The following is a 13,760-nucleotide window of genomic DNA, read 5'->3' as shown; positions in this document are numbered from 1 at the left end:
ATTTCTACTTTAAAAATGAGGGATAGCTTCTCACATACAGCAGAGTGGGCAACAAATATATGTCTGCATTACATAATTTTAGATGCGGATGGGAGACTTATTTTTCCTCCAAACATAAACATCACTTAAAGCACAGATTTATCTATTAGCTGCCAACTGTGAAAACTGGATCCAATATTAATCTTTATTGCCATTATCAAATTTAGTTTAGAAAAAATGTGAATATTAATCTTCATACAAAGAGCTTAGCAGTAGATGACGCTGGCAGATAACGTTCTGGCAAAGGCTACTTGTTGAGTTGCCTAGCCAGGCAGAGATATGAATCTGGGTTCCCTGTATTCAGTTCCAATATTTGACCTACTACACCACATCACCATATTTCTATAATACCTCTTCTTGCCCAGCCATTACGAGTGTTTATATAAAAGGAAAAGTCAATTTGATTGTTATAAATCTGCAAATATAAGAACATTTATAAACAAATGACTATAAAATGTGAACAAAAATTCATTACAAGACACATGTTATACATTCCAAAAAAACACAGGTTCAAATACAACAGGACATTTTATTTTATTACGTACAATAAAACAATTTTATATAGGAAATGTCTAAATTAGTCACATTCTGGAAAATCCCTAGGGCAGAGTATAAAGAACAGCTTTGGTCACAGAAAGGGCTTCAAGTAGCTCAGTGAAATGTTTTTCAACAGCTGATTCCTATGAGACATCATAAATTGCTTTTGCAAATTCCTCAGATTTCAAATGCTGGCTGTTATCTGAGGAGAAATAAACCTGAAGACCCCTTGGGCTCACAAAACTAGCTCTGTGATTCTTTGGATCCTTACATCTGCCTGCTGAACCAGAAAATAATTGCTTATTAACAAAATAACAAAAATTATGGCCCTAATTAAAGCTTCTTACTGCTTACTTCAGTGGCTGCCTCTGGCTGCCTGCCTAACAATTATGAGACTACAGCCATATCCAATGTAGCACTTGGAAGACAACACCCGGTTCAGCACCTTCCCATCTACAGCTCACTTGCCATAATAAAGAGGCAGTTCTCCAGTATTTAATAATGAAATGACTAATGATGGACAGCTCAAGGGAACTGCAATAGTTGTGGATTCTGCTGCTGCTTCAGTGACATTATCCCTTATACTGCAAATGTCCATACACCCCCCCCCCAATATAAGGTTGCGATGTAAATGTACTTATGTAATTTGTTACAAGAAAATGAATGTCTATAATATAATTACACTAAATGTGATGTTCTTAGTCAATTAGGAGACCAATAGTATGAACAAGAATAGGAAAAATTATTAGGGATAATTGTCAGAATTAAAGACAACTGATGTGTTATTTACTTGGCCAGGATTATGATCAGTAAAAAAAAAACCCAAAAAACCTTTAATTGATTTCTTAGGTAAGACCAAGTTTTTTTATATGTTGTTTATACATTCTTCTTTTTGCAAACTTAATATCTAACTTGTCTAGATCTTTTAGAGCAATGGTTTTAGTACAAATCTAAAGGATCTGCACCTTGATCATTGGGCTTGTCCAGCTTTTCCTACTTGCTTCAAAATATTTAAAACTAGAGCAATACATTGTATCTATCAATGCTCTCAAAGAATAGACCTCTTAAGCCTCAACTCTATAACTTCAAAATATAACATCCTATAAGTAGGATGTAAAGATAGAATTGGAATAACAGCAATTATATTTATCTGAAAAACATTATATTAAAAACTATCTTGCAATTAATATCAACATGCACTCATGGAAATTCAAATCCAGTTGTGATGTTGGAGCTCCGTTTATTTAATATGGTCTTTAATTTCAGTTTAATATGTTGGTTACATGTTGACATCATTTAAAGTTGATTAGAAAATGGGATGGAGGGATTCTTTACAGTAATTAGTCTTCTGGGTGTGTGCCAAGATTGTGATTCATTCAGCCATTAATACTTTAGAAAGGTAAGCTGTTTAAGATGGTAGTGACAAGAGCTTGATCTCAAAATATTCATAAGATGGTAAGCCCCATCAAGATGTCAAGAATGTATTCCAAAGTTTCCAAATTCCACAGCAGCCTATTTAAGAGTTACTTGTGCTTAAAGCTGCCCATCCTGTTCATCTACAACAGACTTCCACTGTATTTTACAGGACTTTGACAATTAAATGATACAGATTCTGGTGTTATATCACATGCATAGTTCTTTCCCCCCCCTTAAACATCCCCCCTCCCAAATATGGCTCCCATTCCAAAAAAGATAGCCAACTTTGTTTTAGACTCTCCTCACAACTCTGTAGAAAAGGAAATAAGATTCTATGTTCAGATGATGTTCATGTTGCTTTCAAGTTGGCAATTGTAGAAATTTAACCATTCTTGCTCACTGGGGTATTTTCTTCCGTAGCAATTCCCTTGTCTTCCCAAGACCTGAATCAAGAAAAAATACCCTTGCTTTGACACTAGTGCAGATGAACTAGATGAAAAGGATGTGTAGTTGTCTAAAGGCCTTCATTAAAACATTTTCGGATACTATTTTTTCATCAAACATACACTTCTATATTGTAATGGACTGTGAGAATAACCTTGGGAGACATGAGGAAGAACAGCAGCCTAGGAAATTGTCTGGTAAGAGAAATCTGAGCCTAAAGGCTGGATAGGAGTGGAGAAAGGGGGTCTCAGAAGGGACTCTCCCTAGTTCTCTGGAAAGTAAAGGCAGGGAAGGGGGGAAGTGCTTTCAGACTTGCAAGATTCTGTTACTGTAACCTTACAATAAAGGTACTGTAGTATTAGTATGCATGGTCTTGGTTTTCTCTCTGGACTACCTTGAAGGGCTGACAATATGCTTTTTAAAGCTTTTTATGCATTTCAAAGACATAAATGTTTATACATTCAGTACTGTCACAATTTCAAATGCTAAAATGTTCTCAATAATTTCTCAGGCCAACACAGAGACTCCTTTGTGAGTACTAAAAAATTTCTTTTGAAGAAGGAATTGTTCCGGGAGGGGATAATTTATATGTGCAAAATTCCAAACAGTATTGATAATCCAGTTCTATAAGTAGGATGTACATTTAACCTATGTTTGGAACAGGAAAAAAAAAACACCACTGGGGAAATAATTCTTGAGTTGTAGGAGGACAGAGGCAAAGAGAAATAAAGTAATTCAAGTTGCTGCTTGAAAAAGGGAACGGGGCCAACAATGCCCTGTGTCAAATGGGGATTTAGGAACAAACATTCAGTTCTATAAACTCTTCCAGGGAAGAGGGTCCATTCGTGGAGGAATTTTTGAGGGTGGCGTGTAGAAGTTACGTCGCTGCAAGCAGACTTGCCTAAAGAGAGTAAAACCACCCGAAGGCAAAGGCAGTTATTAAGAGGTAACCAAGCTGAACAAGGAGCCGCCTTTCTCGTTCGCCTACCCGGTGTGAATCGCTTTCTCTCTCACACACCGAGCGCACAGACTCCTCCTGTACAGTCAGGGACAAAACAGCCGGGGCGGGCATGTAATTCCTACCAAACAGAACCGGGCGGGGTTGGGGCTCCACTCCCTGGTCAAGTAGAAAGAACGAACGAGGGAAACTAATTAAGTTATCTCAAAGGTGCCGTTGCTACTAACCTTCCTCCCTCCGATTGCCCCACCCTGGCTAGAAGCGAAATCTTGCTGTGGACGGGAGGAGCCAGCAGCCAGCCGGAGCCTGAGCGAACCGAGAGAGAGAAAGAGAAAACACACCGAGTCGTCTCCTCCTCCTCCTCCTCTTCATTAGGGCCGCCCCTGGAGCTGCAGCTGGTGAGCCGGGCGGGGAACCTCAGACTCACCTGGTCGGAGTCGCCAGGAGTTCGGCGCACAGCCCAGGTAGCCGCAGTTCCCGCCAAACCGTTCGCCCCCGGACATGGTCCCGCTGGCAAGAGCAAGGCACAGAGGGGGCCCGGTTGGAGCCGCTTGCTTCCAGCTCGTCCTCGGCCTCCTGGTGAGTGGGGCCCTCCTGGGAAAGGGGGCTGCGTCTTCCGGAACGAGTGGAGGCAGGAAGGTGGCGGGAGTGGCAGGCGGAAAGTCCGTGAACCCGTCGCTGGCCCACGCGGGACCGTGAGGGATTTACGCTCGCGTGGCAAAGGACTACGCTTGCGCCGGTGTGGAGTGTTTTCTGGAGAAGCGCTGTGCCGCGAGGCGGCAGAGCGCCCTGGCTTGGTGGAAACTTTTCTTTGGAGAGATAAAAGGCTTATTCCTAGCATACATTGGGGGGAAAATGCTGTTTTGCTTTCTTTTTTTCTTTAAAGGAAATTTCTTACTCAGTTAAAAACAAGAACCTCTAGGCTTAACCTTGTTCACTCCTTTTTCTTCCGCGTGCGCTCGGAAAATGAAGAGCGAAAAAATCGGATAAATTAAACTGTGAAGAAGGAGAGCGAAGTAAGAGGGTTGGGTGGAAGGTGTCATCTTTCACGGTGCCGATTCTGTAGCACAATATGGCTGGCTTTAAAGAAGGGCATCGACTTTTACTTGGAAGTGAGGATCAAACTATACCTTCCGATGAGTTTGGTTTTAAAATAAGGTGGCTGCCTAAGGCCGCCTCACACCCCTCCCCCTCAGGAACAAAAGATGGTAAGAAAACGAATAAAAGTTTGCCCCCATTTTCCTTGACCTGATGCAGAGGTTGGGAGATGGGTAGGCGGATGGGAGAACTGCAAAACGTTCTGTTTTGAGCAGCTTCTGGGCCGTGGGGATGAAATAACACAAATAAGAGAAAGCAGAACCAATTGGTATATATTTCATGTCCTGGATGGCTCTCATCCTTTAGGGTGGATATATCTTTGGAAGAGTGGCATTTGGCTTTTGCGGATTTTGCTCCACTACAGTTAACTTGTTTCTTTGATTTGTCTGATGGTCTCAGGAAATAATGTTTCCTTTTTCCTATTTGAAAGCAAATATTTATCTGTTATACCAATAAGTTGGCTAATTTCCTTGCATATTCCTTTGCTGAGACCCCAGGAGATATTTTCTTCTGTCTCTGGAGAGAAGAAAGTTGGGTTCTTTTTTAATTGCCCTACTTTGGAATAATTTTTTTTGTTTTTTGTTTTCCAGCAAATGTCTAATATTTCTAGCATCTTGTTTCAATAACCAAGATTTTTTTTAAAAAAAATTAATAAGTTTATCAAGCGTGGGATATGAGAAATGCAGTGTAGTTATGTGAAGTATTGTGAAAGATTATTGTAATGTTTAGGTGGTTCTCCATATCTTCCTTGGAGAAATGAACTTCATAATACACGTGAAAGTGAATTGTATCTATATGTCATAAATGATAATTCTAGGTATCAAAATATAGAAACACATATAAATTAACAATGTGTTATGAAATACAATATTTACATTATTGACAAAAAGGAAAAGGAAAGTTTTGATTAGTCAAGTTCTGGAAATTCAGTTTACTGTTTATGATGATTCTGCTTCATTTTCAAAAAGAGGCAGTTGTGTAGGCACAGTTTGGTGAAATTTGGACATTTAATCATTTTGTAGTACTATTCCTTTGAATAAGAATGTGTGTACTGGTTTCCCTGGCTTTATATATGCCTAAAAAATTTTTATTTTAAGAAATGTACATTATTGCAGAACCTCTCTTTGTTCAAGATAGAATTGAACAAAATATCTTGGGTTCTGCCTTAGTAACTGATAACTTCAAAAAATAATGAATGGATCTTCAATACATTGCAGTCATAATGAGCTCAAATAGTAGTGAATTTTGAAAAGTAATGAGTACATTTTACTTATATTTATTTGGAATAAGAAGCAAAACTTAAAAATACAGGTTGTTCAATTAAATGGGTATGGTTGCTTATGCCTTAAGAATAAATCACATCTATATTAACATCTATATTATACATCACATCTATATTATATTAAGAATAAATTCACATCTATATTTAAGTTTTAAGAGTAAGCATAGTTTGACAGTTTCAGTTAGCTGGCTACCCCTGTACTCTAGAATGATCCCCCTCCCCGAATATATGATAGGCCCCAACTCTGTTTGCCTTTAAAAAAACTCTTAAGATTTGGCTTTTTTCTCCAGGTGTTTGAGTCCAATTGAGTGCAGTTTCTTTTGGTTGTTTAATTATTTTTCAGTTGCCATTTTATATTTTACACATTGGCTAGCTTTTTTAATGTGTGGGTTTTTTGGGGGGGTATTGTTTGTTTTTGTTGTATGCCATCACATTGTTTGAGTTGCGCCACCCTGTAAATCCAGTAATTCATAGTTCAAATAGATCTCTATTTATTTCTGATAAAACATGAATGTAATAATTATTTTACTAAATTTGAACTTTTTACTGATTGGTGTATTTTCCAGTGTGATGGTCTATATAAGAGCACTAACTTTATAGGTAACTGATTTCATAATGAATAATTTTGTATTGAAACAAGGAATGATGTTTAATAATAATGTGCTAATGGTACCCTTTTCCAAGTACAGATTTGGGAAAAAATCTCACTTTCACGAAGATTGTGGGGAGGGGACTGATGCATTTCTTACCAAAATGTGAAATTTTAAGATTTTTTCCTACTCAAAAGCTTGTATGTACTATTCTACTACTACTATTCTAGCTGGAGTTCTAATCTTTCCTTAGACACAGAAGCCAGTTACTCTCTCTCAGCCCAGTTCATCTCACAGGGTTGTTGTGAAGGCAGGATATAAATCTAATAAACAAATACATAAATAATTCAGTCCATTTATTCCCCTTTCAAGATGATAGAATGTTTCTTTTTATGTTGAGGTGCTTTCTTTTTTAAGCTTTTAATATACTTTGCTATTGATAGCATTTTATATTATAAACAAAGTAATCTGTGTTAGTAGTAATTAATGAAGTTGCTGGGTGCTTTTGGATTTAACATTCAGTACATGGCAACATACCAAGAATACCAGTGAAACCTCCTTGTTCTTATTCATGAGAATGTATACTCTTTATATTAAACATTGCTTGTTACTATGATTTGCTGACATTTATGTTTCCAACATTATATTTAGAACAACCTTAGATGACTTTGGCTGATGTTGAAAAACTAAGCAAAGTTGGGCCTAATTTGTGCTTGATGGGAGACCAGAAAATACCAGTGCTGTAAACTAGATTAGGAAGCAAAAAAACCCAAAAAACAGTAACACCCAAAAAACAAAGGCAAACTTTCCCCAAATACAGTATCTTTTCTTGACATAACTTTTTAAGAAGGATTCAGATAAATAGACAAACAAATGGGTTTAAATAAGAATAAAACAGTGACCAGAAACGGGAAACTAAGTTATGTGAAGAAAGATTAAAGGAGTTGGCATGTTACATTCTGAGCTGAGAAGATTGAAGAGAGAGAGAACAGCATTCTCAAATACCAGATGGGATGTTTCGCAGAAAAGGTCAAAAGTCATTCTCTATCATTCCAGAGTTTAGGACCAGAAATAATGGATTTAAGCTGCAGAAAGTCATTCCTCTTAAATATTAGGGGGAAAAAAGCTTCCTAACAATAAGAGCAATAGGACCAGTTGTCCAGAAATGGTGCTTTCATTTATTGGATAAGTTTAAGTAGGGTGGAAGAACCATCTGCTCAAGAATGGTTGGCTTGGTCTTAGTGGCATGCATCCTCTTTTCCCTTGGATTCAGTGATTTATGTGCAACTTGCAATTTCCCCTCCCCCTCCTTTTTTTGGAATTATCTCAACACAAAAAATTGGGTTGAAGGATTTGCCTTTGGTTAGAGCTGGATCTCCCGAGTTCCATCCTTAGTGCTAATTGTTTAATACATGTTGAAGGAAGAAAATACGAGGCATGCTACTTTCAGTAAGAGTAGAAAATAATACACAAATGTTTAACCTTTTACAACAGCATATTAAAATCTATGAGAATGTTAAAATACAGTCCAATGTACACCTTTGAATATGCTTCATAAATGTGTGCTGTTGCAGTCATTTTAATATTCCCTAAAATAGCAGGAATATTGAACCTTCCTACTCAACTGTGGAACAATGGGCTGCATAACAGTACAGGATTGCAAGCCTCTATTCCTCATGGTGGTGCATACCTTTTATGTGTTTTCTCTTTTCCCATCCCAGTACCCTTTGTAGCCCCTTATCTTTGTGAATGATTATAGCAAAAATACTGGCCTAACTTAAGTGTGTAAAATATTCCAAGTCATCATGGCCATCTGCTATAGCTGTTCAACATTTTACAGCAATACTTTGCTGCCCCTCCCCCCCCCCGCCCCCCAAAGCCTGCTACTGTCTTGCTAGAAGTGTTAGGGCTGCATCTCCACAAATCTTATGTACAGAAGCCTAAAGATTCTTCATATGTGCCATAGATTCCACTTCAGCTTTTGATTATGTTGCCTGATTCTGTTGGCTGTTTATCTGCTCAGTTTAGACTTGTATGTCACTTGGTTGTCTGTTCTTAGAACAACCCTTGGAGCTCTTGTCCTGTCTTGGGCATGAAGTTGGCTGGGTGACCTTGGGCCAGTCACTTTCTCTCAGCCCTAGGAAGAAGGCAATGGCAAACCACATCTGAAAATGTTGCCAAGAAAACTGCAGGAACTTGTCCAGGCAGTCCCCAAGAGTCAAGACTGACTTGAAGAAATGTGCACACACATACACAAACAAAAGGATATTTTACAGATGTATCACATTGTGAACAAGATTGGTGTTGTTGATAGGAGGAGTGTTGATCTCTTCCCTATAAAAGTCAAAGTTTTTCAGTGGATTTGCCCAGTAATGTTCTTTACTGCTTACAGTTTTCTAGCATCTAGTTTCCTTTAGAAAACCCTAAATTCCTAATTCTAAGAATTATAGCAGAGCATTTTATTATGGAAGAAATACAGGTGGCCCTCGTTTAATGACCATTCGTTCAGCAACTGTTCAAACTTATGATGGTACTGAACAAGTGGTGGTTATGACCAGTCCTCATACTTACAGCTGTCACAGCATCCCCGAGTCACCTAATCGCAATTCGTGACCTTCCCTGCCAGCTTCTGACAAGCAAAGACAAAAGGGAAGCTGGCAGGAAGTCGCAAGTCAGGGTCACATGAGGTCCTTGCTTAAAGACCTGCATGGTCCTTGCTTAATGATGGCAACCAGGACTGCCAGAACTGCTATCACTAAGTGGTGTGGTCACGTGGTTTTTCAACTTAAGACCGCTTTGCTTAACAATGGAGTTTCCGGGTTAAGTGAGGATTACCTGCATTGCTGATGAGAGGTCTGTGTCTATAGTGATTGCAGTTTGCTTTGGAATGATGACCTTGTTTACATCCATCTTGTTAAATATATCTTTATAGACACTCGCAGCGGAGTGACCTCCCAGATCTAATCACAGTTTACACTATTGATATTCTTCCAAGAAAGCATCTTGAGAAACTTCCCTGGAAAACCTGTTAAAGCATTACAATTATGTTTATTCACTACAGTTGGCATCTTTAACTTAGAGCAGTGGTTCTCAAACATTTTGGTCTCAGGACCCCTTTGCATTCTTAAAAATGATTGAGGACCCCAAAGAGCTTTGGTTTATGTGGGTTATATCTACCAGTATTTACTGTGTTATAAATTAAAACTGAGAATTCCAAAACATTTATTTATCTGACTTCACGGAGCCCAGGGATCCCCAGACCACACTTTGAGAACCATTGATTTAGAGCGAATGTGAGGAATCTGCACCCCTCCGTATGTTGCTGAATTGCAACTCCTTGTATCCCTCTCCACTGGCCACTCGACTTTAGTTACAACATTAACCCATATGGTTTATCTTTTCCTGTTACTGCTGCATCTTGGGTGGACATCAACAGGATTGTTAACATTCATCCAGCTTAATTTAAAGATGCACATGTTCTTGGGTACATCCTGTATTTGAAATCTGTCAAGATATTTAGAAGAGTGATCGGACTAAATAGTTGGCTATAAGAATTACTATACTACCTAGGAAGAAGACATACAAACAATTTTTTCAGCAGTAGACTCTTGATATGCATTATGTTGCCAATATTTGGTAATATAACATTTAATAGTCTTTTTTTCAATAAAAAAGACTTTTGAGCAATATGATCAGGGTTTTTGTTTTGTTTTGTTTATAACAATTTCCAGATTTGCCCTTTGTTTTTTAAAAACAAAATAGCTATGCTTATTAATTATGAGATTTTTGTTGATCCTTTGATGCTGTTTTAGATATTTGTATTTCCCTTTTGTTGATTAGTTTTGCCTTATAAAATAAATTATATTTAAAAATGTGGTATGCTAGGTGCTATACTGTAGTTGAAGAAGTCTGTAAGTTCTTTGACCCCAGTCAGTGGATCTACTCAAATGAGTCATACTGTAATCAAAGCTTCCCTAAAGGAAGGGGAAAAAATCAGTTCTGGTTCAACTAAGAATTGAACATATTCTTCCAAATCTATTGAAGAGGGAGGCTTTGCTATTCGTGCCTTGCATTGTGTCCCTTGATGTGAAATATGTTGCTTGAATATTGACTGGTTTCACCTGCTTGCCCAAACATACTATACATGGTTACCTTACCTGTATTATGTTATCCTAACTTAATTTCCCAGTGATGTCTGTCGTATGTCATTGTAATGTGGTTTGCAGACCCTAATAAATGTTCATGGATTAATTGAACACAAATGTAGATCAATTGCTTGATCCATAACAGAAACAATTTTGTGCAAATACTTATGTGGGTAATGATGCTTTGTAAAACTTCTGTTTCTTCATGTATCATATCAATGTTATTAAACTTTGAAAGGGATTCACATAGCCATTCAAACATTTTGAAAGAATATGTGGGGTGAGAGGTATCATGGGATCCCATTAACTAGTTCTGCCTGTACAACTGACACATGTTGCAATTTTTGCCTGTAACACACCAGAGATTTTTAATCTACTCTCTGCATAGTGTTGGAAAGAACTTTCTATGCATGGTGATGTAATATGCATCAAATTCTTCCATATAGGGAAGATAATTAATAAGGCTAGACTTCCTCTTGTGTATAAGTGCTTTATAGGTATTTCAATTCATGTTTTCTGTTTGAATAGACAATTGGCAAAAACATTTTTTGCAATAAAAATGAGTGAGAATAGACACAGTTCTCAAGCAGGGATATGCTACATGGCTATATTTATTTCCATTATTTATAGTTCTGTAATACAAATATAATTGAAATATAATACTAATTCTTTTTTCCCAATCTAGGTATTAAGTTTATTTTGCGAAGCTTGCAAAAAAGTTACCCTAAATGTGCCTCCGAAACTAGATGCAGACACTCTAATTGGCCAAGGTGAGAAAACTGTTAGTTTCTTGAGTATAATTGTTATAAACTAATATCTGTGGTTATTTTTCCTCCCCCCTCCCCATCCGCAGTCTCATGTAAGAAAACTAAAATCTTGTGATATTTGGCCAGTTTATTTAGTTTTGGATTTTCACATATGTTATCTATGGGGGTTATGGCAGATTTTTGCTATCCTCTGATTTATCTAATGCACATATGTGCACAATGTAAACTGTTTAAGGTATACATATGTATCTATAGTCTATGTGGGTGATATTGGGCGTGATTCTTTACAACTTTCTTTTTGTCTTTTTACTAGTAAATCTGAAACGGTGTCTTAGAACTCCTGACCTGATCAGTACAAGTGACCCTGATTTCCTAGTTCTGGAAGATGGTTCTATATTTACAACAAATGCAGTTTCTTTGTCTTCTGGAAAGAAAACATTCATCATATTGCTCAAGAACTTGCAAAATAATCAACAAAAGCAAATACATGTCAATTTGCTGTCACATTCCCCAAAAGTAAGTGGCCTGGAATTAGGTGTTATGAAAGTTAATTGACTGTCATTAATTCTAAGAAAATCCTGATCTTTTGCTACTCTATCCTCATTCATATGTAAATTAGCCCTTCCAAATCTGGCAACTTCCAGATGTATTGGACTTCAGATCCCATAATCCTCAACCAACATGGCCAGTCCCTGGAGGGCATGCATCATGTTGTGGAAATCTGAATTAGTCAAAATGGTTGACATGACAACAATGTTCTAGGAGTTTTGACTAATGAAATGGAGTGAGAGTAAAGAAACCTGTAGCATTATGTATTTAAAAGCACAATAAATAAAGGAGAAGAATGGGGAGGAAACACTTATGTGATTTTTTCTGACAGCCTTGCAGTTCCTATAAAGTCTAGTTCTGTACTTACAGATGTCATCAGAACATACGGTTCTAGCACAAGCTTTTAGCTCTCTTTTAGCTATAGATGAAAGGTAAATCTCTTTTCCCTGTTAGAATTAGTGTGGCAAAGAAAGCATGTTGTTATTAAAGACATTCCAAGGAAAAAGTATATTTGGGGCAGTGAAAAATATGAATAAGGAAGACAGTTGAAAACAATAGCAAATTATACAAATATAACAAATATATTGCTGTTGCTTGTTTGTATATCTCTTGAACTCAGACACACAAAAGAGGAGAGACTGTTCTTAGACGCAGTAAACGAAGATGGGCTCCTGTTCCAACTACTATAATGGAAAACTCACTGGGACCTTTCCCAATGCAAATTCAGCAGGTAAGCGAATAAGCTACTTCCTTTTCCTATTTTCACTAGGAATACGTATTATGTGAACAATGGAAAGGTGTTATATAAATTTAATAAATAATAAGAAGAAAACCTATGTGAGTTATTTTAAGAAAGTAACTTATTTATTGATAAAATTAATACCACATATTTTTCATTTTTTTAATAATCCCAAAGTAAGAATACAGAACAAATAATATTTAACATACTTAAATAATGAACTGCTTATAAAACCTCTGAAATATGTATATTTAAAACTACATACCAATTAACATTCTGGGTACAATACTTTCTAAACAGAAAAATACAGCAGTGCAAGTTAACTAGAAATATAGATGAACAGATATGTCTTAAAAAGTTGTTGGAAGGCTTGGTGCCAATCATAATTTAACAGGAAGTGTACATACATTGAGAACAACCACTCTCGAGTCTTCATATAACAGATTAGAGGTAAATCTGGCACCCTCAAGAAGACATTCCTTAAATTTTAGGTATGTAACTAAGCAGGCGCTCTGCCAGATGTCCAGGACCTAAGTTGTATGTTGTGAAAAGTCCCTTGAATATGACTCAGTAGCAGTCTAATAGCCAGTGCAGTATCTTCAAAATAAGTATCATATATTTACTTAGATTACAGTTGGCACCCTAATCATGGAAGCTTGTACTAGCATCAACTTCTAGGCTTGCATTTTGTTTAAGAATTATGATTCCTTATCTTGCTTCATGTGTCCCAGTTGAATAAACAGTACTATATATGAAGTATCTGACTGGTGTTTCATGAGTTGAAGTTATATCTCTGCTGCTCACAGACTTCATCTCCTTATTCAAACACTCAGACTGAACAGCACAATAATATAAATTGTTTTTTGAGTTTGGAATGTGATTAGTTGCTATATGTGTGTCGTGCCTACTGAGATTCCTAAGAGCTTCTGTAAGAGGTTGATTTTTAGACTATTTTCTGTTGCAGATGTGTGGTAAACATCTACTCCAAAATAGCTCTCAAACACAGTAAAGAAATGTTGAGCAGCAAAACTAGTCTGTTTATATAGTGTACCAATAATCTTTGTAATTTGTTTTGTTTTTGAAGAGTGAGATTCTATCTGGGTTTGATTGAGTTAGGATGCTGTGTTGGCCATAGTTATGCTGTTTAGGTAGAAATCATATACAAATAGCTAGATGTGACAAAATTATCATAACAG

The 13,760-nt window shown here is 37.1% G+C and overlaps 1 protein-coding gene across 3 annotated transcripts in view; it reads left to right on the top strand.

Annotated features, from left to right (window-relative positions):
- Positions 1–3,618: 3,618 nt before the first annotated feature.
- Positions 3,619–13,760, top strand: part of LOC103056878 (desmocollin-2) — a 36,000-nt gene continuing 25,858 nt past the window's right edge. For 2 of the 3 annotated variants that reach the window (XR_015793997.1, XM_007431832.4), the window contains exons 1-4: positions 3,622–3,973; positions 11,195–11,279; positions 11,590–11,792; positions 12,445–12,555. Coding sequence is in view for 2 of the 3 variants with exons in the window: in XM_007431832.4 (XP_007431894.1) it covers positions 3,896–3,973; positions 11,195–11,279; positions 11,590–11,792; positions 12,445–12,555 (477 nt within the window). In the remaining variant the exon portion in view is untranslated. Of the gene's footprint in view, positions 3,974–11,194; positions 11,280–11,589; positions 11,793–12,444; positions 12,556–13,760 lie in introns of all 3 variants that reach the window. The other variant, XM_007431833.4, reaches the window with a different exon arrangement.

This window comes from Python bivittatus, unplaced genomic scaffold (assembly GCF_059951505.1).
Source record: "Python bivittatus isolate LINGU-HERP-01145 unplaced genomic scaffold, Pbiv_v1 ctg000840_np1212, whole genome shotgun sequence".
Classification (NCBI taxonomy): Eukaryota; Metazoa; Chordata; class Lepidosauria; order Squamata; family Pythonidae; genus Python; species Python bivittatus.
This window is presented reverse-complemented; position numbering and strand designations above follow the sequence as displayed.